Consider the following 26718-nt stretch of genomic DNA (forward strand, 5'->3'; position numbering starts at 1 on the left):
TCAGCTGTGTGTGTGTGTGTGTGTGTGTGTGTGTGTGTGTGTGTGTGTGTGTGTGTGTGTGTGTGTGTGTGTGTGTACTTGTTTTTATTAGTATGGGGGGTCCGAAGACAGGGAGCCCACCAACAAAGTGGGGCCCTGTGTCGTTGTGGGGTCCAAAATCATGGACCCCACTCGGGAAACCACTCTAAAACAGCTTGAAATGCTCTAACAACATGCCTCACGAATTTTTTTCACTTACCCCTCATGGTCGCAATGTTGAGAATTGTGTGTGTGAAGTGTGTGTGCTCAGTAGCGGCCCCCCGACCATGGCAAGTGGTATTGCAAGTATACACACTACCGGAAGTGTGTGTGATTCAACCAATCAGGGCACCTCGTGATCCGAGTGTTGATTAAGAAAATAAAATGCTATTTCCTGTAGATTTAAACCAGGTAATTATTATTTTAGTAACCATAGCAGCTAAAATAATACTGTAAACATAAAATTCCTGCATTACAATTGCAATTTATCTACGTTATTTAATATTCATTACACTTGCTTTATAAAAATACGCTCATTCTATTAGGCTTATTTTAAAAACTGTCTCGTGCATTTTTCATGTTCTAAACATAAAAATAAAGGTATAAATAAATAGTAATTTATTCTTTACCATCAGTTTACATATTAGTTAAATCAGCATCTCGTGCATTTTTCATGTTCTAAACATAAAAATAAAGGTATAAATAAATAGTAATTTATTCTTTACCATCAGTTTACATATTAGTTAAATCAGCAGGTATTGCATGTGTTAGCTTCATGCGGCTAAAACCACCAGCTTAACGTCACTTCGCCACGTGTGACGCCGCCAGACTGAGACTGCTCCGCGACGAAGACACGCTGCTCATAACGAAACACAACATACACGGTGAGTAAATCAACTGCATGTAAATACTAAGTACAAGAAACTGATGTAGAAATGCTTTTTGTCCAGACCCCGAGGGGTTTATATGCAATGATTATGGCTTCGGATTCGGTATATTGTCACTCGGATGGCGTAACGTTTTCCCCTCAGACAGTCCGGCTTTTTAACTTGTTATTCATCTTAGCTTGCAGTGGTTTTAAAAACAATGGTGTAAAAGAGAACGACAGAATGTATAATTGCTCCTTGTTATATTCAGGATGATTTCGATGTGCTAATGTTTCATAATTGCTAAGCCCAGAACCGGACTCTGGCCGTAATTGCCGAAACCACTTCAAAACTCGTCAAACACGTGTGTGCTCAGTGTTATGATATATCTGCATGTCTTCTGTATTTCTCGGTGGTTTTCTATCAGAATGCTTTCTTTAAATAACACAAGCATTCTGACGCAAATAAAACTATCCGGAAACTAGCTTATTGGCTAATTAGCTACCGCTAATCAGGATGCTACGTTCACTTTTCAAACACAAACATAATAAAAACGAGTTGGTAGCTCCTGAAAAGTATAACGAGTTATACTGGTAAAACTATTGAAATAACTTTTCTTTGGATGCAGCACCTGGTTGGAACTGTGACTAGTTAAAAGTAACAAAGCTCAGCTTCAAACCGACAAACATTTTCATTAATATATCAGTATTTTCTGAAAAATATTCTTTCTTTAATCACTCTTGTTCTGTTAGTTCTCAGGCCAGGCTTATTCCTTCAGTCTTTATACAGTGGATGATTACAAATCTTTTAAAATTAATATAGAGTGCTTGTTAAAGTTCTCTCTGCCATGTTTTGAATTATTTTTTAGAGCCAGAAATGTCCAAAAGGAAAGCAAGAAAAAAGCCTGCTGATGAAGCAGCCTTTTACATTTAATCCTCAAAGGACAAACCTGGACTAGTGGAAAGATTTATTGATGATCAAAAAGGTAATAAACTCATTTTTAGACCATTTATCCATTAAGTATATATTTATTTATTTTATAAAACAACACAAAAAACAATCAAATTCAGATTGGTTGTTGTATTTCTGTTTATAAGCGAGAACTTAGTATTAAAATTGTAAGATAACACCACAATTATTTGGTTAAAGGTGTATCTTAAAGAAATATTTTCTCATAACCAATGGTTTTATATAAAATGTCCTTGCAGGAAGAGGCGTGTTTGCTACCCAGCACTTTGAACAAGGAGAGTTCATCTTATAATACAGGGGTCAACTTCTGTCAGCAGAAACATGCCAAACAAGCAAGTACTCTGAAAAGGAGAGTACATTTCTCTTTGACTTTGAATGGCAGAATCATTACTGGTGGTATGTATATCCAAATATTTTCGATACAATAATTATGAACTCTAGAAAGAGACTGGAATAAAATACCCTAAATTAGTGAGTCACTCAGAAGCAATATTTCAATAACACATCAGGATTGTGGCATTAACAATTTTTTTTATTTAGTGCTATGATGTTCAAAAAGACATTGTTTCCCTCTCAACTTTTCTTTTGAAATGTTGCAAGTTTTTATTTCTGTAAGCCAACTTTTATTTTACTAAAAAACTAGTTATATGATACAAAATGTTTGATTTCTGTTTTTTCTTTCCTAGTATTGATGCATCAACAGAGGATGGCTCTCTTGGAAGATTAGTGAATGACAACCACAAGTCTCCAAACTGCACCATGAAAAAAATAGTAAATGACGAGCCCCATTTGTGCCTTTTTGCCATCAAAAACATAGAAATGGGAACTGAAATCAATTACAACTATGGTGATTCTAAATGGCCATGGCGTGAAAAAGTAAGTCAGTAAGATCAAGTATGCAAGTTGGAATATTAATTTGTTATTAAAAAAAAGGAAGATTTTTGTCTCTTTTATTTGAATTACTCTCAGTATGATGTTGGTAAGTTATTTGTGGTTTTGATTCCAGGTGACAGGCTCTCAGGCTCCTGTTGACGGTGCGCTGCCTGAACCAGCCAGAACTTGGCAGGACTCTGGCCCTGATGATAACATCAAACAAGATGCCAGCCAACAGGTAACATTCAGTTAGACTTTGTTGTAAGAAATAAACTTTGTAGACCTTTTCTTGTTCTCTTAGTTTACAGCTTTTAGTTGGAAAGCTGTTCTTTAGTCAGAAGGTACCTTAAACAGCATTCAGCCAACCATTGGATCACATGGTTTTAGTGGTTCTCCTCATAGAGCCCAAACGAACCAGTGGCACACACACCTATAGAAGGATTGTTGAAACATGCGCCCATGGGTGTCCAACCAAGCCAATCATTCACACACACATAACAGATTTCTGATGGCTACTTGTGGGGCCCTCCATATGGATCTAAAGTTGTCTTGGTTATTCCAACCAAGCCAATCATTCACACACACACAATAACAGATTTCTGATGGCTACTTGTGGGGCTCTCCGTATGGATCGAAAGTTGTCTCATGTTTTTAGATCATATTTTGGTTATGGACATTATGGAGGCTGATTATATTACAGCTATAGTTCCACACATCCTCAACAGCAAAACGACTAAAGTGTCATGCTGAAGGATGCTCCACTACATCCATAAAGATGCTGTTATAGGACCTGATTAGACATCAGGTCTGACTGGAACACTTTAGTTAGAAAAGCTTGTTTGGTTTTGGGGACTAACTTCACATGATTTAACTATACAGGTCTTGAGTCTGTCATTTGTGGTGTCTGTATGATGTTGGTAAGTTATTTGTGGTTTTAATTCCAGGTGACAGGCTCTCAGGCTCCTGTTGACGGTGCTCTGCCTGAACCAGCCAGAACTTGGCAGGACTCTGTCCCTGATGATAACATCAAACAAGATGCCAGCCAACAGGTAACATTCAGTTAGACTTTGTTGTAAGAAATCAACTTTGTAGACCTTTTCTTGTTCTCTTAGTTTACAGCTTTTAGTTGGAAAGCTGTTCTTTAGTCAGAAGGTACCTTAAACAGCATTCAGCCAACCATTGGATCACACGGTTTTAGTGGTTCTCCTCATAGAGCCCAAACGAACCAGTGGCACACACACCTATAGAAGGATTGTTGAAACATGCGCCCATGGGTGTCCAACCAAGCCAATCATTCACACACACATAACAGATTTCTGATGGCTACTTGTGGGGCCCTCCGTATGGATCTAAAGTTGTCTTGGTTATTCCAACCAAGCCAATCATTCACACACACACAATAACAGATTTCTGATGGCTACTTGTGGGGCCCTCCGTATGGATCAAAGGTTGCCTCATGTTTTTAGATCATATTTTGGTTATGGACATTATGGAGGCTGATTATATTACAGCTATAGTTCCACACATCCTCAACAGCTAAACGGCTAAAGTGTCATGCTGAAGGATGCTCCACTACATCCATAAAGATGCTGTTATAGGACCTGATTAGACATCAGGTCTGACTGGAACACTTTAGTTAGAAAAGCTTGTTTGGTTTTGGGGACTAACTTCACATGATTTAACTATACAGGTCTTGAGTCTGTCATTTGTGGTGTCTGTATGATGTTGGTAAGTTATTTGTGGTTTTAATTCCAGGTGACAGGCTCTCAGGCTCCTGTTGACGGTGCTCTGCCTGAACCAGCCAGAACTTGGCAGGACTCTGACCCTGATGATAACATCAAACAAGATGCCAGCCAACAGGTAACATTCAGTTAGACTTTGTTGTAAGAAATCAACTTTGTAGACCTTTTCTTGTTCTCTTAGTTTACAGCTTTTAGTTGGAAAGCTGTTCTTTAGTCAGAAGGTACCTTAAACAGCATTCAGCCAACCATTGGATCACATGGTTTTAGTGATTCTCCTCATAGAGCCCAAACGAACCAGTGGCACACACACCTATAGAAGGATTGTTGAAACATGCGCCCATGGGTGTCCAACCAAGCCAATCATTCACACACACATAACAGATTTCTGATGGCTACTTGTGGGGCCCTCCGTATGGATCTAAAGTTGTCTTGGTTATTCCAACCAAGCCAATCATTCACACACACACAATAACAGATTTCTGATGGCTACTTGTGGGGCCCTCCGTATGGATCGAAAGTTGTCTTGGTTATTCCAACCAAGCCAATCATTCACACACACATAATAACAGATTTCTCATGGCTACTTGTGGGGCCCTCCGTATGGATCGAAAGTTGTTTTGGTTGTTCCAACCAAGCCAATCATTCACACACACATAATAACAGATTTCTGACAGCTACTTGTGGGGCCCTCCGTATTGACCGAAGGTTGTCTCATGTTTTTAGATCATATTTTGGTTATGGACATTATGGAGGCTGATTATATTACAGCTATAGTTCCACACATCCTCAACAGCAAAACGGCTAAAGTGTCATGCTGAAGGATGCTCCACTACATCCATAAAGATGCTGTTATAGGACCTGATTAGACATCAGGGCTGACTGGAACACTTTAGTTAGAAAAGCTTGTTTGGTTTTGGGGACTAACTTCACATGATTTAACTATACAGGTCTTGAGTCTGTCATTTGTGGTGTCTGTATGATGTTGGTAAGTTATTTGTGGTTTTAATTCCAGGTGACAGGCTCTCAGGCTCCTGTTGACGGTGCGCTGCCTGAACCAGCCAGAACTTGGCAGGACTCTGACCCTGATGATAACATCAAACAAGATGCCAGCCAACAGGTAACATTCAGTTAGACTTTGTTGTAAGAAATAAACTTTGTAGACCTTTTCTTGTTCTCTTAGTTTACAGCTTTTAGTTGGAAAGCTGTTCTTTAGTCAGAAGGTACCTTAAACAGCATTCAGCCAACCATTGGATCACACGGTTTTAGTGGTTCTCCTCATAGAGCCCAAACGAACCAGTGGCACACACACCTATACATGGATATTTGAAACATGCGCCCATGGGTGTCCAACCAAGCCAATCATTCACACACACATAACCGATTTCTGATGGCTACTTGTGGGGCCCTCCGTATGGATCGAAAGTTGTCTTGGTTATTCCAACCAAGCCAATCATTCACACACACATAACAGATTTCTCATGGCTACTTGTGGGGCCCTCCGTATGGATCGAAAGTTGTCTTGGTTATTCCAACCAAGCCAATCATTCACACACACATAATAACAGATTTCTGACGGCTACTTGTGGGGCCCTCCGTATTGACCGAAGGTTGTCTCATGTTTTTAGATCATATTTTGGTTATGGACATTATGGAGGCTGATTATATTACAGCTATAGTTCCACACATCCTCAACAGCAAAACGGCTAAAGTGTCATGCTGAAGGATGCTCCACTACATCCATAAAGATGCTGTTATAGGACCTGATTAGACATCAGGGCTGACTGGAACACTTTAGTTAGAAAAGCTTGTTTGGTTTTGGGGACTAACTTCACATGATTTAACTATACAGGTCTTGAGTCTGTCATTTGTGGTGTCTGTATGATGTTGGTAAGTTATTTGTGGTTTTAATTCCAGGTGACAGGCTCTCAGGCTCCTGTTGACGGTGCGCTGCCTGAACCAGCCAGAACTTGGCAGGACTCTGACCCTGATGATAACATCAAACAAGATGCCAGCCAACAGGTAACATTCAGTTAGACTTTGTTGTAAGAAATAAACTTTGTAGACCTTTTCTTGTTCTCTTAGTTTACAGCTTTTAGTTGGAAAGCTGTTCTTTAGTCAGAAGGTACCTTAAACAGCATTCAGCCAACCATTGGATCACACGGTTTTAGTGGTTCTCCTCATAGAGCCCAAACGAACCAGTGGCACACACACCTATAGATGAATATTTGAAACATGCGCCCATGGGTGTCCAACCAAGCCAATCATTCACACACACATAAAAGATTTCTGATGGCTACTTGTGGGGCCCTCCGCATGGATCGAAAGTTGTCTTGGTTATTCCAACCAAGCCAATCATTCACACACACATAATAACAGATTTCTGATGGCTACTTGTGGGGCCCTCCGTATGGATCTAAAGTTGTCTTGGTTATTCCAACCAAGCCAATCATTCACACACACATAATAACAGATTTCTGATAGCTACTTGTGGGGCCCTCCGTATGGATCGAAGGTTGTCTCATGTTTTTAGATCATATTTCGGTTATGGACATTATGGAGGCTGATTATATTACAGCTATAGTTCCACACATCCTCAACAGTTAAACGGCTAAAGTGTCATGCTCAAGGATGCTCCACTACATCCATAAAGATGCTGTTATAGGACCTGATTAGACATCCAGAACTGACTGGAACACTTTAGTTAGAAAAGCTTGTTTGGTTTTGGGGACTAACTTCACATGATTTAACTATACAGGTCTTGAGTCTGTCATTTGTGGTGTCTGTATGATGTTGGTAAGTTATTTGTGGTTTTAATTCCAGGTGACAGGCTCTCAGGCTCCTGTTGATGGTGCGCTGCCTGAATCAGCCAGAACTTGGCAGGACTCTGACCCTGATGATAACATCAAACAAGATGCCAGCCAACAGGTAACATTCAGTTAGACTTTGTTGTAAGAAATAAACTTTGTAGACCTTTTCTTGTTCTCTTAGTTTACAGCTTTTAGTTGGAAAGCTGTTCTTTAGTCAGAAGGTACCTTAAACAGCATTCAGCCAACCATTGGATCACACGGTTTTAGTGGTTCTCCTCATAGAGCCCAAACGAACCAGTGGCACACACACCTATAGATGGATTGTTGAAACATGCGCCCATGGGTGTCCAACCAAGCCAATCATTCACACACACAACAGATTTGTGATGGCTACTTGTGGGGCCCTCCGTATGGATCTAAAGTTGTCTTGGTTATTCCAACCAAGCCAATCATTCACACTCACATAATAACAGATTTCTGAAATATGGTTTCTTGTGGCTTCTTTGTTGTAAATTTTGGAGTCTTTTCCATGTTTTATATGTAAAATTTCCTGTGATATAAGGTTTTGGCATATTTCAGAGGATGTGTACAGCACCGGTCGTCTACCAGTTAAGATATTGGACAGAAATTTTAATTATTTTGAGCAAAGAAATTCTAGTCTTTATATTAATACAGCATATAAGAGTAGCTTGCAGAAACTAACAACACATTTCTTTTAATTCCCTCCATAGAGCTATCAATTATCAAAGGAGTTTCTCAAAGTGGACTACTCAGACAGTGATGATACTGACAATGATTCCCAAAAGGACTGCTCTGTACCTCTGCAAATCAATCTGCTCAAAACAAGAGTATATTAAATTTGACCAAGCATTCTTATACAGGTGCAGTTAATTTTTGTTTTAGAATATTGCTATACTGTGTTTTTTTTCTGTACTTAAAAATCATCATTTCAGATGGGCTGATCCCAGAAGTGATAGAAGTGACCTCTTGTACCTCCGCATCTCGTGGCCCAAGTAATGAAAAGTCTGCCAAAAAGGGAGGTGAGTTTAGAGTAATCCTTTTCAATATATAACTTTATCACAGTTGCTTTTAAATTGCCCAATTGTTACTACTGTATCAGTATCTAATTATCCTCACATATGCTGCTTACTAAGATTTAGATGACCCAAGCAAGATATATTAAACACCACTTGACTTTTTTTCTTAGACATGTAAGGTCTAAACTTTTGAATTTTGTCATAAAATGAAAATTGACCCATCCTTTCTCATGTGAGTTACAGGTCATTGCTAACCTTGATTATATGTGAGATGTTTGTTTACATCTATTTTTAAATAGAGGTAATGTATACATGACACATTTACCTCAAAAGAGAGAAAGAAAAATTGCTCTAGATTAACCTATTAGTGAATATGCAAATTCACACATTGTCACACCAAGGCAGATACCATTCTTATACAGCTTGCATTTAATTTTTTACACACTATATATTTCCAAATTTACTTTTATCATCTTTGTTTGTCCATGTGTAGCACGTTATCAAAGCAAATTCCCCATACATGTAAAACACTGTCTGAAAAAAGTTTTTTTTTTTGATTTTGCAACAACTTGTATCTGTTCTTAATGGTTTTGTCAGAGAAATGGTGCATCCCAATGTGCTGCCATGGTGGAGTTTGACTGCCTGTGCAACCTCTGTAGGGTCCAGGAATTGCTTCATCTACCAGCAGTGACATTCTGGTCAAATGCAAAACTGCTTAAAAGTAATCAAGAAAATGAGAGACCTCTTTCCCCCACCACCAAAACTGGGGGCATTCTAATGTTACCCTTTTGTGCATCTATTTTTAATTTTGTTAATATCAAAACAGCTGACACTGAAGACCACCTAGCAACTTAAATGACCGGATTAATATCTCAGATATTAACTGATTTACTTATGTCTATTGTAGGCTCATCACTGTTGACAAAGATAGTTGACGTTATAAAATATCTCATTTGAATTATATTGTCGGATAATTGTCCATAAAGTGAATGTATTCTTTATGCAATTTTGTTCTAATTAAGTTGTAAACTAAAAAGTGCTCTTCCTATGCCCTTAGGTAACGGAAAAGTTGTGAAAAGAAGCTGGACCCCAGAGGAATGTGCTGCAGTAAATAAACATTCAAGGAAGTATATATTGACAAATCAGGTTCCTGGTAAGCTTGACTGCGAGAGATGCATTGCTGCAGAACCACAAGCACCGAGCTGTTAAGTACTTTGTCAAAAAGAGAATAACCACCATGAGGAGAAAATATGAGTGAAACAGCTTCCCTTAACAGAGATAGAAACACATGGCTGGTCTCGTTTCACCATTTGTTCACTATTTGTGATTTTTTTTATGCTCCACTTCTCCTGTTCGTAAATGTTAGATTAAATAAGTTCCTTTATTCATTGGCTACATTTGTAATGTGTCCATTTAAAATTTTGACTCGACAATTATTACTTGTAAATCCTGTGTACTTTATAGTTAGCTAAAATGCAGAATTTAAATATTTTAAAATGTACCAATATGACTGAACAAATTGAAGAATATTAAGACTGTGACCAAGGAAAATGGACCAGAATCTGAATAAAGACTTCAGAATGTATTTTAGAATGCACATTTCAATGTATATCTAGTATATTTAGCCAGATGAAAGTATTAATAACACTAACAAAATTTTTAGGTTTTCTCAAATGATTAAGTCCACACAAATGCATGTTTGGGTTAGATTAGGGTTGGGGTTGAACTTGATAGATCCTCTTTATAAAGGCAGACCTAACAAGTCTTAAATCTTAACAGCAAGCTCCATAACTGGCTAAAAAAATAATGTGTGTATAGGTAGATCTCTTAAGGTTGAAATATTAAAAGCGATCCCCATAACTGACTAAAAATCTCATGTGTGTAAAGGTGGACCCCGCAAAGCCGGAATGTTAGAAACAGGCCCCAGATATGACTGAAAAACTGACATGAAAAAAAAAGTTTCAAATTGTGTTTATTGAAAGTGATTTTTAGTAACAAGATTTTTTTTGGGAGTTGCCTGATTTTTTTCATAGTTCTTGGACCACTAGAAAGGGTGGACCCCAGAACTCGGTAAATTAAGTTGGGTCCTGCAGAGGGAGGTTAACAAGGATGTGTGTGTGTGTGTGTGTGTGTGTGTGTGTGTGTGTGTGTGTGTGTGTGTGTGTGTGTGTGTGTGTGTGCGTGTGTGTGAGCGCGCGCGCGTTTTTTCATCTGGGCTTAATCTCCCGCTCCCGATTCAGAGTGTACACTGAGCCGCCTAATGGGATGTGACTGGGGCTGCGGCTAGCGCGCCGCTAATGAGCGCGCCGCCACAGCCGGGGAATCAAAGCACTTCTTCATCAACGCTCCTAATTATTGTAAACCTCGTTAGCACGCCAGCAAGCTATAGCGTCTGCTCTCGTTAACAATGTGTGTCCAAATAGAAACAGGGCAGAAGCTATTTTAGGTACGGAGATATTTTCACTGATATTTTTGCAGACAATTATGCAATCTGCATTTTTGGCAAAAGTAAAAAGAGAGTAGCCTCGTAGCAACAATTCAGCCGAAATTGGCCAATTTGACCAATCTTGGCAATGACCCAAAGAAGGCAAGTCGAGTGACAAAAAAGGAAGCTTGATCTTAATATAGAACCGATTTTATCCAGGATATAATAAAGAACTCCACCAAATTTTGTCAAGTGATTCTATGTGCAGGGCGGCTCGGTAGCGCACTGGATAGCACGTCCGCCTCACAGTTTGGAGCGTGTGGGTTCGAGTCCACCTCCGGCCCTCCCTGTGTGGAGTTTGCATGTTCTCCCCGTGTCCGCATGAGTTTTCTCCGGGCACTCTGGTTTCCTCCCACATCCCCAAAAACATGCTTTGTCGGCCAATTGAGCACTCCAAATTGCCCCGAGGTGTGAGTGTGAGTGCGGATGGTTGTAGGTCTCTGTGTGCCCTGCGATTGGCTGGCAACCAGTTCAGGGTGTTCCCCGCCTACTGCCCGATGACGGCTGGGATAGGCTCCAGCACGCCCGCGACCCCTGTGGGGACAAAGCGGTAAAGAAAATGGATGAATGGATGGATGTATGTGCAATATTCTATTTGCGCCGGTAGGCCGCCTTGCGAAAGGGGTGGAGCCAAGCAACTTCAATTCTATTTCCATGAGAAAAGCAATTGATGGACTTTGTGCCATTAGCAGCGAGCACGGTGCCAGCGACGTGCCACTAATGTTGCAGCAGGTGTGTGGACAGCGGGTTTCCATGTAGCTCCCTCCGTTTGTTTGGATTCCCACTCCTCCATCTTTAGCTTTGATCCAAGCACTTCCTTTCAGACACCACCTTCTGCTGCCTCCCCCACCCGCCCCCTTATAATTTGACTGATGATTACACATGTCACTCAAGGCAGCATGTGGCCAATTAGGCGGAGGGGTGACAGCGAGGGGAGGGTGGCGGGCGTCGCAGTAAATTTAGGTTTGCAACTTTTGCGTCACCACGCCTGCACTCAAGTCGGCTTTTTAGCTCTTAGGGAGAGACAAACAAATATTAGTTCTTGGACCATTTTCCTTGAAGAGACTGGCGAGAAGAAGCCGCCGTGGCCTTGTCTCACACTCTCTGGGCCACTTGGTCGTCTGTCTGCCATGTTCCCGGGTAATCACCGGCTCATTTAAAGTCACTTTTGTACACTACCTCTGACTGGTGCCACGGCAAACTAGGCTTTTATGGGCCTTAATGCGTCTTACAGACACTTTGGCAAGCAGACGGTGACTGCGGAAGACGCGAGGAGGCTACGGAGGAGGGAGGGAGGGAGGGGGCAGGACGTGCGAGGCCAACAGCCACGGCAACTTAACCAGCCTGAAAAAAGGGCCAACCGAATAGGATGAAAGAGGGAGGAAGAGGGGGAGGTGCTACGGTGAAATGGACAGAACATGCGCGCGTCAAAAGTGGGGAGAGAGAGGTCACTAAGTCACTCCATCAACTGCACCCCCCCCCCTTCTCTTGTCCCTCTTTACAAGCACACAAAGGGACAGAGGGGTGCAGCCCTTGTACAAAAAAGGGAGGGTTGTCCACCTCCCCTATTATTTGTACATAAATGTAACGTGTCAATATGGTGTTGGTGGGTTGGGTGAAATGGTGAAAGAAAAGTTGTGAAGCACCGAAAACAATTGTCAACAACATAGTTGCACTCCTACAATAGCTAACGATTTTGATGTATACAATTTCATTTTTGCCAATGGCAAAGTCCTTTCTGTCTGACACAGATAAGTTTCTAAAGAGTCAATCTGTCACAGTATAGCGCCAACTACCGCTGATGAGGACTTCCTGTCACATGTTTTCTTTTTGCCTCAATTATCCATGTCTAGTATGGGCAGGCTCCGCGAGTACGAGATACCTTCAAATATGGTCTAATACCTGCTATGGGCAGAATTTGTTTTCAGCATTCAAACTAAATTGGCAACATTTGCATTTTTACAAAGTTCTCCAAAAATCAACCGTCGCGTAAATGTAAAGGAAAACTAACGGCTCGGCTTTTTTTAAAATTTCTCGTCAAACTGGGTACCACTGCTGCGTCTCGCAGATCAGCGCGGGTACTAGGCCAAATCGTGCCTTCTCGATTTTGGGTACAAAAACGTGCGCAGTCATGTCTATTGAGGACACACATTTGGTTATCCTATGCAGAGTCAGTTAAGATCTTAAAAATGTTTCGGGACGCACTCCGATGAAGCCGCATCTTTTTTCTAAGTGAGGGCGGTGACGGCCGACAAAAGGCCGTGACGGAGACCGAACAAGAGAATAAGCAGGCAAGAAGGTGGTCGAGTACAGCAGATTAATTTCAGAACAGAGGCCTCCTGCCGCAAAAGAGGATGGAGAGCAGGAAGGATCGAGGGGATAAAGAAACGGATTGAATGACCAGCGCAAGGAGATTAAACCTGTATTCAACCCTCTCAAAAGGCCTGAGCTGCTTTTGGCAGTTATTTGTGTGTGTGTGTGTGTGTGTGTGTGTGTGTGTGTGTGTGTGTGTGTGTGTGTATGTGTGTGTGCGTGTGTGCGTGTGTGCGTGTGTGTGTGTGTGTGTGTGTGTGTGTGTGTGTGGTGTGTGCGTGTGCGTGTGTGCACGCGTACGCGCGTGCGTGCTTGTGTGCACAATGTGCGTCTCAAGAGAGGACATGTTAGCTGGCTTCGCTACGATGGCCAAGCATGACTCTCATCCACCATCGGCGTGAAGGACAGCGGTGGAAAGCAGAGGTTAATAGAACGCCTTCATTACCATAAATCTTATCAGCTAAATGAAATGGGGTTGGGGGGCTGCTGGCGAAGGACCCTTGATTTAGCCGTCCGCTCTGCCGGGCTAAGGGGAGACACCCAATCAAACCTCTGCGTTTTATTGGTCTTTTTTATTAGCTAAATGTACTTGCACATGAGCAAGATGCCAGAGGTGACAGCCTGCTGCAATCAACAACTAAAAAAAAAGACATGAGGCCAGTAAAGCTGATTGTTGGCACGTTTATGAGCACGCTGTCTTTTGTTAGCAACAACCGAATCAAGTCCCACAGACGGGAAGAATGTGGATGCTGCTGAAACTCGTATACAGCAAGACAATCACTAGATGGGAAAAAATGGACATGCTCGTTTGTGTGCAGATGATCAAATTTCCTCCTCAATTTATTTTGCTAAGTAAGAATCTGGGCCAAACTCAAATTCTGGAACTTGGAGCTCGAAACAAAACCATCCAAAACCTACCCCGCTGCAATTAGGTCGAGAAGAAAGAGACAGAAGTTTGTCATATGTCAAAAATGTTGGGAAAGGCAAGACCGTGGACAAGCAAAATGCTACAAGGAAATATTGTACCATGAAAAAAAACTTCCTCGCTGTTCGTCCATAAAAGTAGCGTCAAGCATTTGTTGTGGCGTGATCATGCAAACCAGAAAGCAAAGCCTTCCCGCGGTGGCGGAAAAAAGCGGCAAAATCAACTACAGGACTGGTCAATAAGCAGCAGGAGCTCACAACCTGTTTTTGCAGCCGCTGATTGCCAGGGGCGAAGACCACTCAAGATCCTGATCGGGCCGGTGCGTCCACGCACACGCGCACGCACAATATGACGTGCCCCCGGCAGAGGTCAAGGACGCTCCAGTTCTCTGTACGTCCACGTCATCTGGACGAGTGAAGACGAGAGACGGCGAGGGAAAGAAACGCTATCAATCAATATGTGCAATGGAGCCGGCCGGGCGCTTTGAATGTGTTGACTCCTGCTGATGTGTTGATTAACTGCTAGCAACTACACATGCGCACACACGCACGCAGAGTCCATTTGGGGCCCTGTGTGCGCTCTCCAGGTGAGAGGTCTGATGAAGTGGGCTATGATTAGGACTAATGGCGGCCCGTATTTCAATGAATGACGCTAACAAAACCGTTGCAATGTTTGCCCAATTGGGATGCTGCACGGATCTCTTTGCCACTGTCAAGTATTTGTGCAAAAGGTCAGCGCTTGCTAATGGTTATTCATATGCGCGTGGTTGATGTGGTTGAAGAAACTCGATAATGGCGTCTGGGGCTAATGAGCCGCGGGACCTCATCACCATGAATACTACATTAGCCACACACTGTGGCGCAATCATTCCACTTCCACATACCTATGTCCCACCATGCGTACACACGCCCAAGTGAACGCAAACAGCGCGGCAGCAAGAGCGAGTAACTGTCCCCCGACACAGCACCACACGTGAATCAATTCAATCAACAGGTTGTCAATTACATATCAACACACAGGCGCCATACTGTGCGGGCAGAGGCGGATCTTATTTTTTTGGGACTAATCGGCTGATCAATTGGTTATTGGCATTTGATTCTGCCAAATCTCCTAATCAATATGGACCTCAAACAAATAAAAATAATATCCAATCAATCCAGCCAGGCTTAGGAATAATTATACATGCATCAAAGAAAGAAAGAAAGAAAGAAAGAAAGAAAGAAAGAAAGAAAGAAAGAAAGAAAGAAAGAAAGAAAGAAAGAAAGAAAGAAAGAAAGAAAGAAAGAAAGAAAGAAAGAAAGAAAATCATCATATAAGCCCTTGAAAATGAAATGAATCCCAGCCACCAACAATGTACTAAGACCATACAAGAGTCAAATGATGTGAACGCAAACAGTGGCACAAATAATTTCCAAATCTCTCTGCTGCCAATGATAGAGCCACTTTCAAGCAAGGGGCAAATTCCAGACACCAGACTACATATTTGATGCCGAGGGTATTTTCCTAAATGTTAATGTGACCCCACCCCCTTCCCCTAAAATGTTTCAATCTTAATGTGTGTCCAAATGTATGCTCGAGCACATCTTCCAAACGTTAAGATGGACGCTGGGCAGGCAGAAGCTCAAGTCCACATCAGCAAGTCTGGCCTCAAGCAGTGCATCGATATCGCAATGTACACAAAGAGCAGAACCAAAAGCTCGTTAACCACCAGAGCGTTCCGCCGTCGCTCCGCTCCCATAGTCATATTCCACAATCTAATTCTACCAGGGAGAGAATCGTATTGTGACAGCGAGCGAATCTGGGGTGAGCGAGGGCAGAGGGGTGGGGGGGCCTACGCAGAAGGAGAGAGGTAGCTTAATGCAATAAAGCATGTAGTATTGACATCTTTCTCGTGTCTATTGATTCGCCATTATGTCGCTAACAAACCCAGGTTGACATTTTGTCATTTGCAATCATGTTAACACTGCAACTGGCATGAACCCCCCACCCACCCTGACGGAGTTCATTGGCCACGTGGGCCATCCGTCGTACACAAATAGCCGCTAAAGTGGGCACAGGTGCATCACAGAGAAATGGAATTGATCCTCTGTCCAAACGTGGGGAAGGGACACAAAGTCCTCCGAGGGCCGGACTACATTTCGGAAGGACAAGGTTGCGACAAATGGACATGCTGAGCATTTGTGGGTGGCATGTTTTTGGACAGACGGGTGAGACTGAATTGCAAAGCCTTTTCGCCAAAGCAGGACCTCACTCTAAACATCTCTGTCCATCCTTAAAACGTTTCTTAAGAGACATTTCTCTTGTTTCTTTGTTGGCAGCTATGGCTGCTGTTAAACCAAATTCAGCTGAGGGAAGACGGCGACAAATGGGAAGAGCCACTTTTGGCCGACGAACGAGTCACTTGGTGTGCGTTCCCAAATTGGCATAGCTCGCACGCCACCGTTATCCTGCCGTCGACGTGTCACTTGGCCCGCTTGTTCCAATGGCGGGCCAGACGGAACGCTTCACCCGGCAATTCTCTCTCCAGCTCAAAGCAAGTTTTCCGCCCTTCCTCGTTTTTCGCCTTGTCACACGCTCGTACTTTCTCCCGCTCCTCTCCTCTCTTGGCCCGCATATTTTTTATCTGCTTCTGACATTCTCAATTTTTCAGCAGCAAAACTCCTCCTCCTCGGCTGGTTATTGCTCCTTTCGCCTGATCGTGGATGCCCCCCCCATGCCCCAGCCATGCAGCCACGAGGCCCCGGCGGGCGATCTCATCACTGTCACATGCGGGAACGGCAGTGATGCCCGCTGCGCTGCCGAACAAATATGCTTGAAGTGATTTGGAAATGAGAAGCGGGGTTCGGCGCCGGAGGCAGGGTTCGGCTGGGTGCCCTTTAAGAGCCCAGCATCTCTGGCTAACATTTATTTGACACCACGCGACTATAAAAGTGTATGTTACACGTGGGCATGTTAACGCAGTTAGTAAAGTCCAAATTATGGTAATATGGTATGGTAAATCTAGGTCATGCAAATCCAAAGATAAAATTGGATATTAAGCAGACGGGCCTCCTTGTGGCACTTAATGACCCGCTCTTACGCCACTGTGCAAACGAGTTCTTCCTTGAAATATGCAACAACCCGTGGCCATAAATACAAAGAAGCAAATGAAAAACCGCGAGGAGAGCGCTTAGTGAGCTTTTCTTGCGCCTCGTCACAGCATGTTCTTATGCTCCTGCTACTGGACCGGACAGTTACCATGAAACAATCAAACAAAAATCCAGCAAGTACGGCTGTGACTGAGCTTGTCTACACAGTATTCTTAGCCTGCTGCACAAACTACAGTAAATTGTCAGAACTACTGAAAATATTGGTGTAAAATTCAGTTATGGGACAAATATACAAAAACACAAAGTACGGCAGTAACTGAGCGTGCCTTCTGCCACCTGAGCACGTATTATGACTGCATCCTTCATCACCTCAAAATATCCTGATTATGGTAAAAAACTTTATATCTCATCAATATAAAACAATCACTGGAGAGTAGCAAGTACGGCAGTAACCGAGTGTGCCTTCTTGTGCCGCATGATGACATATTCTAGCACCCTTTGGAACCTCGGAATGTTTGATGTCTGGACCATCGTAAACCGAGGACGACCAGTTACGCTAACACTAAGGTGAGGGATGCGCAACCTTCAGCGTGCGGGCCAAAGACGGTCATCGGAGCATTAGATCCGGCCCAACCATCAATTCTTTACAAGCGACAGCTTCCCTTTTCCAACATCCTCGTTCGGGGTCACAGGTAAGCCGGAGGCACATAATGGGAGGAGGCGTGGTGCATTTGAGGCGAGCCGCATACTGACATGGAACTCTCATAAACGAACCATTGGATCATTTACAGACCATTTATCAGTCAAAAATGTTCAGAATGCATTCAAACGTTTTTGGCATACTACATTGAAAAAAAGAAAGAAGGAAAGAAACTTTAGCATCGCTAGTTGAGGGACACGCTCTGTGACTTCTTCCCCCAAGTGTGCCTTTCATGGAGCTCCAGCCTACAAACACCAGCATACCACCAGCCTGACTCCAGCCCTCCAGCTCTCATCCCCGGCGCGGCATCCGGGTAGGTGAGCAATGATGCCGTCAGCCATCGAGCCGAAAAGTCGACTACAGCTTGCACACAACGTTACCAGAGTTACATGAAACACATCAGAAGAGGCAAAGAAGACATTTGCTCCTCTGCCTTACTCCTCCGCGTTCCCCTTTCCTATCTCCCCCTCGCGCTCGCTTCCAGCGGCCCGAGGAATCGATCTCCGCGAGGATCGATAAGTTGGCATGAATATTCCCTGCCTGCCGAGTCTAGTCGGGGAGAGACGCGGAGGCTGAGGCAGTGGAGGAGAGGGAAAGGACGGAAACGCTTCTCCGGGAGAGGCGAACGGAAGGAAATAAGAAAGGAAGGAAGGAAGAGCCACCGAGGCGGGGCGCAGGTCTCTCAACCGCGGGGAGGGCTGAGCTGGCTCGCCGTTAAGGGAAACAAGTGAACACGTCTTACCGGAGTTGGAGCGGAGAGCCAGGGAGGACTTGAGACGCCAGGCGCTGAGGTCAGGAGCAGCTCTCTGAAAGACGAACGGCACCGGCAAGGGAACAAACATGATCTTCCTCCGGCTTCTTTCTTTGGCTTTGGGCGCGAATGAGGAGGAGCCGGGGCGAGCTCGGTCCCCGCCGGAGTCTCGGCGCTTGTTCTTCGGGAGGCGGTTCGGCGTGGACAGCTCGCCGCTTGGTGCGCACACATGTAGCCCCCGCCCCCGGTTCGGCACTTTTATTGAGTTTAACTGGCGCGAATGTGCATAGAACTTGTTACGACCCCACACAGACCGATTGACGAGTGGAAAAGTTCGGTCGAGAAGACGAGGACTGCTCTTTCTGGGGGACGAAATAAGCCAAGATGGAGGCCCCTGGAGGTGAATACCGTCACGCTAATATTACCAACAAAAAAAACGTGAACAGTCGCTAGCGTGCTTAAGGGGTCTGCTTTGACTATTAGCTTGAATACAGACGAAAGACGGCACTAAAACAGCATTCGAGAGGGGAATAATTACAACTGGGGGGAAATGTCTTATTGTGTATATTTATATTTGGTTTGGAGCTATTTTTGGAGTATATACATTTGCATCAAAAATACATTCGGTAATAGCTAGCTTGCTTTAAAAAAAGACGAACGCACGAGTTGGTTAATTAAAAGGCACGCACGCACGCGCGCGCACACACACACAGCCGCGCGCTCGTACCCGAATCTCCGCCCCACTTCTCCTGTAATTAAAACGCAATCAATCGATAGATAAACAAACAACGGGCAGATCGACCCGAGGGAAAAACAACTTACACTTCGTCCATCCGCCTGTGTGTATGTCTCTTTCGAGTATTATTTGTTTAGTTTTTTTTCTCTTTTTGTTTCTTTTTTGGGAAGCCCCCCCCCCCCCCCGTATGTAGCAGCCAGCTCACCCGACCCGCCTCCCTTGCACGATTGTAGCGATCTGCCACACCAGGCTGCCTGCAACATTGAGGCAGCTCAGGAGCCGCTACTACTCACACATCACCACCCACCACCACCACCCCATACCCTCCTCCACACCCCCACCCACCATCGCCCCTCCCCTCCATCTCCCTCGTTTTCACTAGCGCTGCAAAAGGTATCCTGTATCGATTTTTGCACCCGACCCCCCCCCCCCCCCCCCCCCTCTACGACTCTTAATAATACAGGCTATAATGATGCCAGCCCTGTTCAGTGCATTTGGAAAGGGTAAAAAAGAGGATAGGCTAGCCCGGATCAGGGAATTCATGGTGATGCTTAAGGGCTAAAGCCACAGCATGCGGCGCAATTAATTCATCTCATCGCCGCTGCTGTATATAATAAGCCACCAGAGAGGCAGGCTGGGAGACATTGTGTCAGTGGATGCAACATTGATGATGATGATGATGATGATGATGATTATTTGTTTGGCACATTTATGAGTTAAGGTGGAAAGGTACATGGATGGGCCACAGGCCGAAGGTTTGCCAACCTTTATTTAATGTTGCAAATGCATCATTATTTGTAATAAAGAGATGTAGGTTAAACCAATTTGAATCACCATAAAAGTGCGTTAGATAATGAATGCATTAAAAAAAGATTCATATATACACTACATCTGTTTGTGTTGACTGTATGTATAGATTTTATAAATTATTTTTTATTTGAATTTTTAAGTTGAAATAAAAGACATTCCTCCAATCATGTCAGATTATTTTTTTAAATAAAAGTTCTGACCTGTATTTTATTGACAAATTGATTATATATTTAACATATCCACAAAATTGGATTTTATTATTTTCTATTATATATTTTACCATTATAAAATCTTTGGTAATATTTAAAAAAAAACAAAAATCGGCTAATTTTAGATATTTCATTCTTTATTTATTTTGAAATTAATCGGCTGATTAATCGGTAATCATAATTTCATCCGGCCAAACTACCTCCAAAAAATCTGTGTCGGTCGAACGCCCCAAAAATGCTGTTCCCCGATGGAGGTTACCACCCGAATCGTCTTCCCTTGCATCGGCAGCCTCCTCGTTCCCTCCTTCTGCCCTCGCCCGCCACCTTACATGCCATCAATTACTGGCCAGCATCAGTCAACGCCAGGCGCTTACACGGCAGATTATTGTCCGTATAGATTTTTAAATAGAAAAATCTATACTTTAAACATGGCAGTCAATACAGGGAGAATCAATAGGAATGAGGCAGCACGCTGCGACCCGAACCCCGTGAGTGCCTGTCCGGTCCAACGGTGTCCTTCCCGCAGGCATCCGATTTCTACCTTCAACGACGCTGCGGGGTGAAAATGGCACACTTTTCACAAAAATATCGTGGAGGAGGACGCTACGAAAAGAAGAGCGAGCGAGCCCGCGCTCGCCGCATTTCCTCATCAGGGCCGCTGCGGATGCGCTGCGAGCTAAAGCGGCCTTAATGAAGAAAAATGTCCCGCAGTGGACAAGCGGGCTTGATGGCGGCTCTGCCCGAGCGTCATGTATGACAGATGACACCCAATGAGGACGGGGGGGTGGGGGGGTATTGGAAGTGACCAGTTGTCCTTCAAAGACCCCCTTTTTCATCCACAGAGGGAGTGTGAGCACCCCATTTCCATCCCTCCCTCCTTCGTGCACTCCTTCCAGACAAAAGCAATTATTTCTAGGAGAATGTAGTGGCTTGTGTGTGAGGGAGGGAGGGCAAGATTGGGGGAAGGGGGCACGCAAGCGGTTCGGGAGGTGTTGCGGTCCACACCTTTACAGCATCCACCCACACCATGAGAACATTTTGCTACGTTTGACTTTGGGTGAATGTAAATAAACAGCGGCGGGGGTGACAGGTGGCTGCTGCCTTGTTGGAATAAAAAGGCCCTATTTTCCCGCAGAAAATATTCTTACATTTTCGAGATTCTGTTCAGGGTAATTGGCGCTCCAGACACAGCAGATAGGGAATAGGGAGCAGGCCACCCGCCTTGCTCTTCCATATGTGAATCAGACACATATATGAGCTGCCGATTTCTTTTTCCGGGGGTTGTCAAACTAAAACAAGGACCTTCACGTGTCTTGGCAACACATCCAAACTTGGAAATAAAGCCTCCACGTGCCTTGATGTTGTCCAGCAAAATTGCTGCCAAAAGGGCCCCCACAGCGTTTTTTGCCCCAACAGAGGTTTCTGCTCCCTGGGGAACGTGCAAGACCCAAGGGCCCGTGCACAGACCAACTGACAGTCAGACCCAGCGAGTGAGCGAGCAACAACGGCTGCCGTCACCGGGGACCGAAGCAACGGCCAAAGCCTCAATACGGTGCAAGCGAGGCCTGCCGCAAATAGACCAGCGCACCTTTGCTAGCGCTAATGGACGAAATGGTGGCTCGCCGGCGATTACAGATGATTACGGTAAAATGAGCCGGAAGCGCCCGTCTACAAAGCATAACGAGCGGCACCGTGGGTTCCAGAGCACCGTCTCATCCCGACTTCACACAAAATAAACAATTTCAGTCAACGGAAAGGATCGTGCTTGTCTTCTCTCAATACAATGGGCATGCTAAACTCTGTGCCGCTGACTGATTTGGATTGGAGTCACAATCGCCGTCAGGTTGCTTTTCAGACCCCCCGCCCCCCCCACACACACACACAGAAACTTGAGTCATTGTAGTAAACGTAGATTTAATTCATTATTATTCAACCATGAAAGCTCACTGCAAATGATGATTTATCCTTTTAGCTCTTTTGTTTTAGCAACCTAAGTTTGCTAACATGTATGGTTCCTAGTGAGAATATGGAAGCTCATATAAAAGTTAAATGCAAGTTCACCACACGCCGTTTTGTCCTCAGCCAGCGAACGGTGGCTCTTTAAGTGCTTTTTTTACGTTATAGGACCACAAAATAAAACAACGCTATTCACGGAGGGCAATTTGTCGAGCGCCTCTGCGTGTTTATGCTGCATGTGCAGCAGGTCAGAGTGTGGCATGAAATATTTATCCAATCAGAAGGAGGTTGAAGTGTCCTCAGGCTACCCATTAGTTATAAACAAGGCCTTGTACCAAAATCACGTGCGCTCGCCTGCCCCGCTTGCATTTGACTACGCGGGAAACCTAGAGCTCAAGTCGACACCATTGCCGTCACCACATGTCAGTGGCGCGCTCGCTCGTTGAACGGTCGCGTCACACTGACAAATGAGGCGGCGGAATTAAATTGTCGCTCATCAATAACACCACCGCTCGTCAATCGATAGCTGGGGAGGCCTAACCCCATTACAATGGACCTCCCCCACTGTCATATTCTGGTTGCATGCACAACAAGAACGCAGTACGGTGCAATTCTCACACAGACACGTGGCGACATGATATATACGTTTGTCAAGACGATACAGTTATGAAGCATGACCTCTTATCAACTTTGTCAGCGGTTGATCGTCTCACTGCTCTGTATGCAGCGGGTCCCCGTAAGTGTTACCAAGCCTAGGACAAACCAGTCATCGACTCAGGAGTGGAACTAGATGGTGGCCAGGGTAGGTGGCCACCCCGGGTCACTCTCAGGCCACCTTACATGAAGGGGAAAACTTGGAGTCCTGTGACTTTTCCTTCCATTTTCACATGGAATTCAAGACACCTTGTATTCAGGTATGCCAACCTTGGCCACCTGGGGACACTATAGAGGCCAATTCATGCTTCACACTTGCTTTCCTACTTGGATGCAGCAACCAATCATGATGCAGTGGGGTGTTTCCCACCAAGAGCTTTAGTGGGGTTCATTTCATCTTTCTTCTAACAGGATAAAAAAAAGTAAAATTACTCATATTGTCCATCTACACTGTACCCTTTTTGTTCAAATATTTTTCTTCTGGACACTGTCGCCAAACAGCAATCGTATCTCAAATCAGTGCCGTCAAGATGAAGTAAAACGAAATATTCAGCTGACGGTGCCGCGTCCTGAAGCGTAGAAAGCGATTCGTGAGATCAAATCTGGTTTTGCTCGATCGCGACCGTGACGTCTGGAACGGCCAATCACATCGCCTCCCTAACAAATCATGGCGAGACATCATATGTACGCACGCTTTGTCGCTCCTTTACAAACATTTGACCCCGCTAAATGGGAGGCAGTCTTCTATCTGTTTTTCTGTTCTTTTATTAGTTTTTATTAACTTTGCCTCTCTTCTGTCAGCACTCTCAATAATCAATGCTGATATATTGCCAATATCCACCTAAGTCCCCTGTGCCATCTTTCACAACAGCTCCCTTATTGAGGATGGGGGTAGCGTTTGTCCCAATAATAATGATATTTATTATAGATATTTATTATCGGGCTCGGTGGCAGATGCACATAAACACACACACATCCGCACAGGCACAGTCTCACCGGAGCTCTTTAATTTACACTGGTAATATCTGGCCATTATTCGCCCGTCCAGATAGTCTAAGGTTATCAGCGCACGGCAGCCATAAGCGTCCACACATTCACTCCATTTGTGCCTGGTAACGTGTGTTTACGCCTGTGTGTATGAGAGCTGAGGGGGGGGCTCAAGATTCAAGTCAGGGGTGCGTGTGTGGAGGGAGGGTGGGGACGAGAGTGGACAATGCGCTTGGCCTCCACACAGACACAGTAGTGCACGGCAACCCCCCCAGGCCTCATCTACAGCCCCCCCCCCCTATCTCCCTCCAGACGGTAATCCACCCCAGTGCTCCTCATCCTTTCACGTATTGATTTCTTCTCCTGCGCCGCGGTTACATGTCGCACCCACGTCTGCTCACGACCCCTCCCACCATGCCTCACCCTTTAACCCCCCCCCCCCCCCACACACACACACACACACTCCACCCTCCAACAAGCAAGCGTACTACACAACAACTAAAAAAAAAAGAGAGGGGGAAGGTGGCTTGTCCAGGAGAAGGGGCTAAAAAAGTGGGCTGATAAAGCACTGCAGTATTTCAGCAAAGCAAGCAGGATGGAAACAAACAGGGCAGAGAGACGAAGAGACAGATGTGGAGGAAAGGGGGGTGCTGGGAGTATAGGAAATAAAATAAATAAATAAATAATATCTGCCCTCGAGGGGTTGCAGAGGATATTGTGGAAATTATCAGAGTGCGACACGCGCTGGAAGTCCGAAGCAAAACATTTATTTCGAATTTGTCTTTGACAGAGAAATTCATCACACGGCCGCCGCCGCCGCCGCTGCCGCCGCTACCGTCACTACCGTTGCCTGCATTCGCTCCACATTGCACCTGCCCAACAAGCCATTCTTTAATTGGGGATTGGTGTGGTGGGCTTTTAATTAATGATGATGAGGAATTAAGGATGAATGAGGCCGAGAGAAGGTGAGCGGGTCGAGGCAAAGCCGGACGCCTCGGATCCGTCCCAAGGACAAGCTACGTTGATGTTCGTAACACTGTTTGCGTGAACTGACTTCCTTTCAAAATTGTTCAAGCACCAAGTGCAATAACAGGACCGAACATTAGCAGCTTAGAAGCCTGCTGTTCGGTCAGGAAAAGCCAGATTGGGTGATTTCTGCACGAGGTGCTCCTGGGCTGCCCATAAAACAGTCAATACGTCGTAAAAGTGGGCGATACACATGACAGAAAAACAAAGAGAGAGAGATTAAAAATCCAAATGAGGATTAATTCACTTCAAAACTGATTATTTAACACCTTCAAACTTCACATCAATTCGTTGAAGATGGAGTCCCAAATGACCTCGTGACCGTGAATTGAACTTGAAGCCTCTTGCGTTTTTGTTCTACTGCCTCCATCGCATTCTGCTGCATTGCATTGCTGTCACAATCAGGCGCACTTGGACTAAGACCATTTTTGTGACAGGAGTGTTTCTTTAAGCGGTCAAATTTTAAATTCATCCTCACATGGCCGGATGACTGGCCCTTGACATCCTCCGCTTGGTTCATCACAGCAAAATTTGCTACGGCCAACCTTGGCGAGCGCCGCACGTCTGTAGCGACATTTAATCAAATGTTTAAAATGATTATTTTATGCTTTTGTCATGTTAATCCATAAATATTGATCAAAAAGCGCCGCAGATGATGTACGGTGTGCGGCGCACCCTTTTATTGCGTTATTTGTGGCATCGATGGCTTCTATAGCGGAGAGGCGTTTGAAGCGCCATTGAGAGGTGAATTAAAAGCGAGGCGAGGCGCTTTACATGGCGCCTTTCATACGCAAGATAACTCGATACGCGTCAACGTGTGCAACGTTTCAACGGATTTGCAGACAAGAGAGTACATTCACTTTCCCTTTTCTTTGCTGGATGAACAAATTTTTGTGTAACATGTTTTTTTGGAGGGAAATCAAGGGCAACAGGATGGAACGGGAAGGCGTATTGTTTTTTTCATCTGGCTTTCCGAGTCTTTACACTTGGGGCTGACTTCACTTCTGTTGGCAGCTTCTCCCATTTGCCTGCAGCATAACAGCTAAATGCTGCTTCCCCGTCTCTGGACTCAACTAACTCATCGAGCCAAACCAGTGGACATATACTATATTGTCTTAGATTCCATATAAATTGCTTTCATGTATTCAGGACCTAAACGGGGTCAATTCCAACTCCAACACGTTTGCCACCCCTGTGAGGACAAGCTGAATGAATGTTAAAAATCTCTACTTAAAAATCTCTACTCATAGAACGGGGCAGATGATGGCTTGCATCAGAGTCACTTTCCTTGCATCTCAAGGCACCGCTGTATTTGTAACCCATGATTTAGGAGCCAATTGGGATTTTCATATCGAGGCATTTGTAATCATTTTGGTCAATTATTCCTGGAGGTTTACCATTTGCTGTCGTGCTCAGTTGCTATCCCCTGGTGAATAGCGTATTTGATATGGCCTCCATGCTGCAGCCAGCACAGACAGGAGCCAAGAGCAGCTTGTGCGTCTCAGCAAGTGTTTGAAAAAGGCAACCGATGGGTTTGTCGCTCGTGCTCCCTTCTCCTCGTTCTCATCTGCGGGGCCATTTAAAAGCACTCATCTTAAGTGGCTGTTCGCAGAAGAGTGTGTAATGCCGGCGTGGGGCCACCCGACGCACGATCCATTTGGGGGCGGGGGCAGTGGCGCTCCACTGCACAATCGTCAAACAGTAGCGGGCAGCAAATGACTTGGGGAAAAGGTTAGGGAAATTTGGTCAGCGCAGGAAATATAAT

General features: G+C 44.5%; 1 protein-coding gene and 3 long non-coding RNA genes across 9 annotated transcripts in view; 3 read left to right on the forward strand and 1 right to left on the reverse strand.

Annotated features, from left to right (window-relative positions):
• Positions 1-19649, reverse strand: part of pou2f2b (POU class 2 homeobox 2b) — a 55904-nt gene extending 36255 nt beyond the window's left edge. For 4 of the 5 annotated variants that reach the window (XM_049731518.2, XM_049731515.2, XM_049731513.2 and 1 more), the window contains exon 1: positions 18567-19648. In XM_049731518.2, the coding sequence (XP_049587475.1) occupies positions 18567-18666 (100 nt within the window). In that variant the 5' untranslated portion in view covers positions 18667-19648. Of the gene's footprint in view, positions 1-18566 lie in introns of all 5 variants that reach the window. The other variant, XM_049731516.2, reaches the window with a different exon arrangement.
• Positions 13-3764, forward strand: LOC137840656 (uncharacterized). 2 transcript variants are annotated; one of them, XR_011087496.1, is made up of 6 exons: positions 13-902; positions 1753-1869; positions 2093-2249; positions 2540-2729; positions 2860-2964; positions 3671-3764. It is a non-coding gene; the product is annotated as an uncharacterized lncRNA (long non-coding RNA). The 2 variants fall into 2 exon arrangements; XR_011087495.1 differs by lacking the exons at positions 2860-2964; positions 3671-3764 and having other exon boundaries at positions 2540-2848.
• Positions 4485-6683, forward strand: LOC137840658 (uncharacterized). Its single transcript, XR_011087498.1, has 3 exons — positions 4485-4586; positions 5481-5585; positions 6383-6683. It is a non-coding gene; the product is annotated as an uncharacterized lncRNA (long non-coding RNA).
• Positions 7254-10119, forward strand: LOC137840657 (uncharacterized). Its single transcript, XR_011087497.1, has 2 exons — positions 7254-7393; positions 8007-10119. It is a non-coding gene; the product is annotated as an uncharacterized lncRNA (long non-coding RNA).
• Positions 19650-26718: the final 7069 nt, after the last annotated feature.

Source organism: Syngnathus scovelli, chromosome 9 (genome assembly GCF_024217435.2).
Source record: "Syngnathus scovelli strain Florida chromosome 9, RoL_Ssco_1.2, whole genome shotgun sequence".
Taxonomy (NCBI): Eukaryota; Metazoa; Chordata; class Actinopteri; order Syngnathiformes; family Syngnathidae; genus Syngnathus; species Syngnathus scovelli.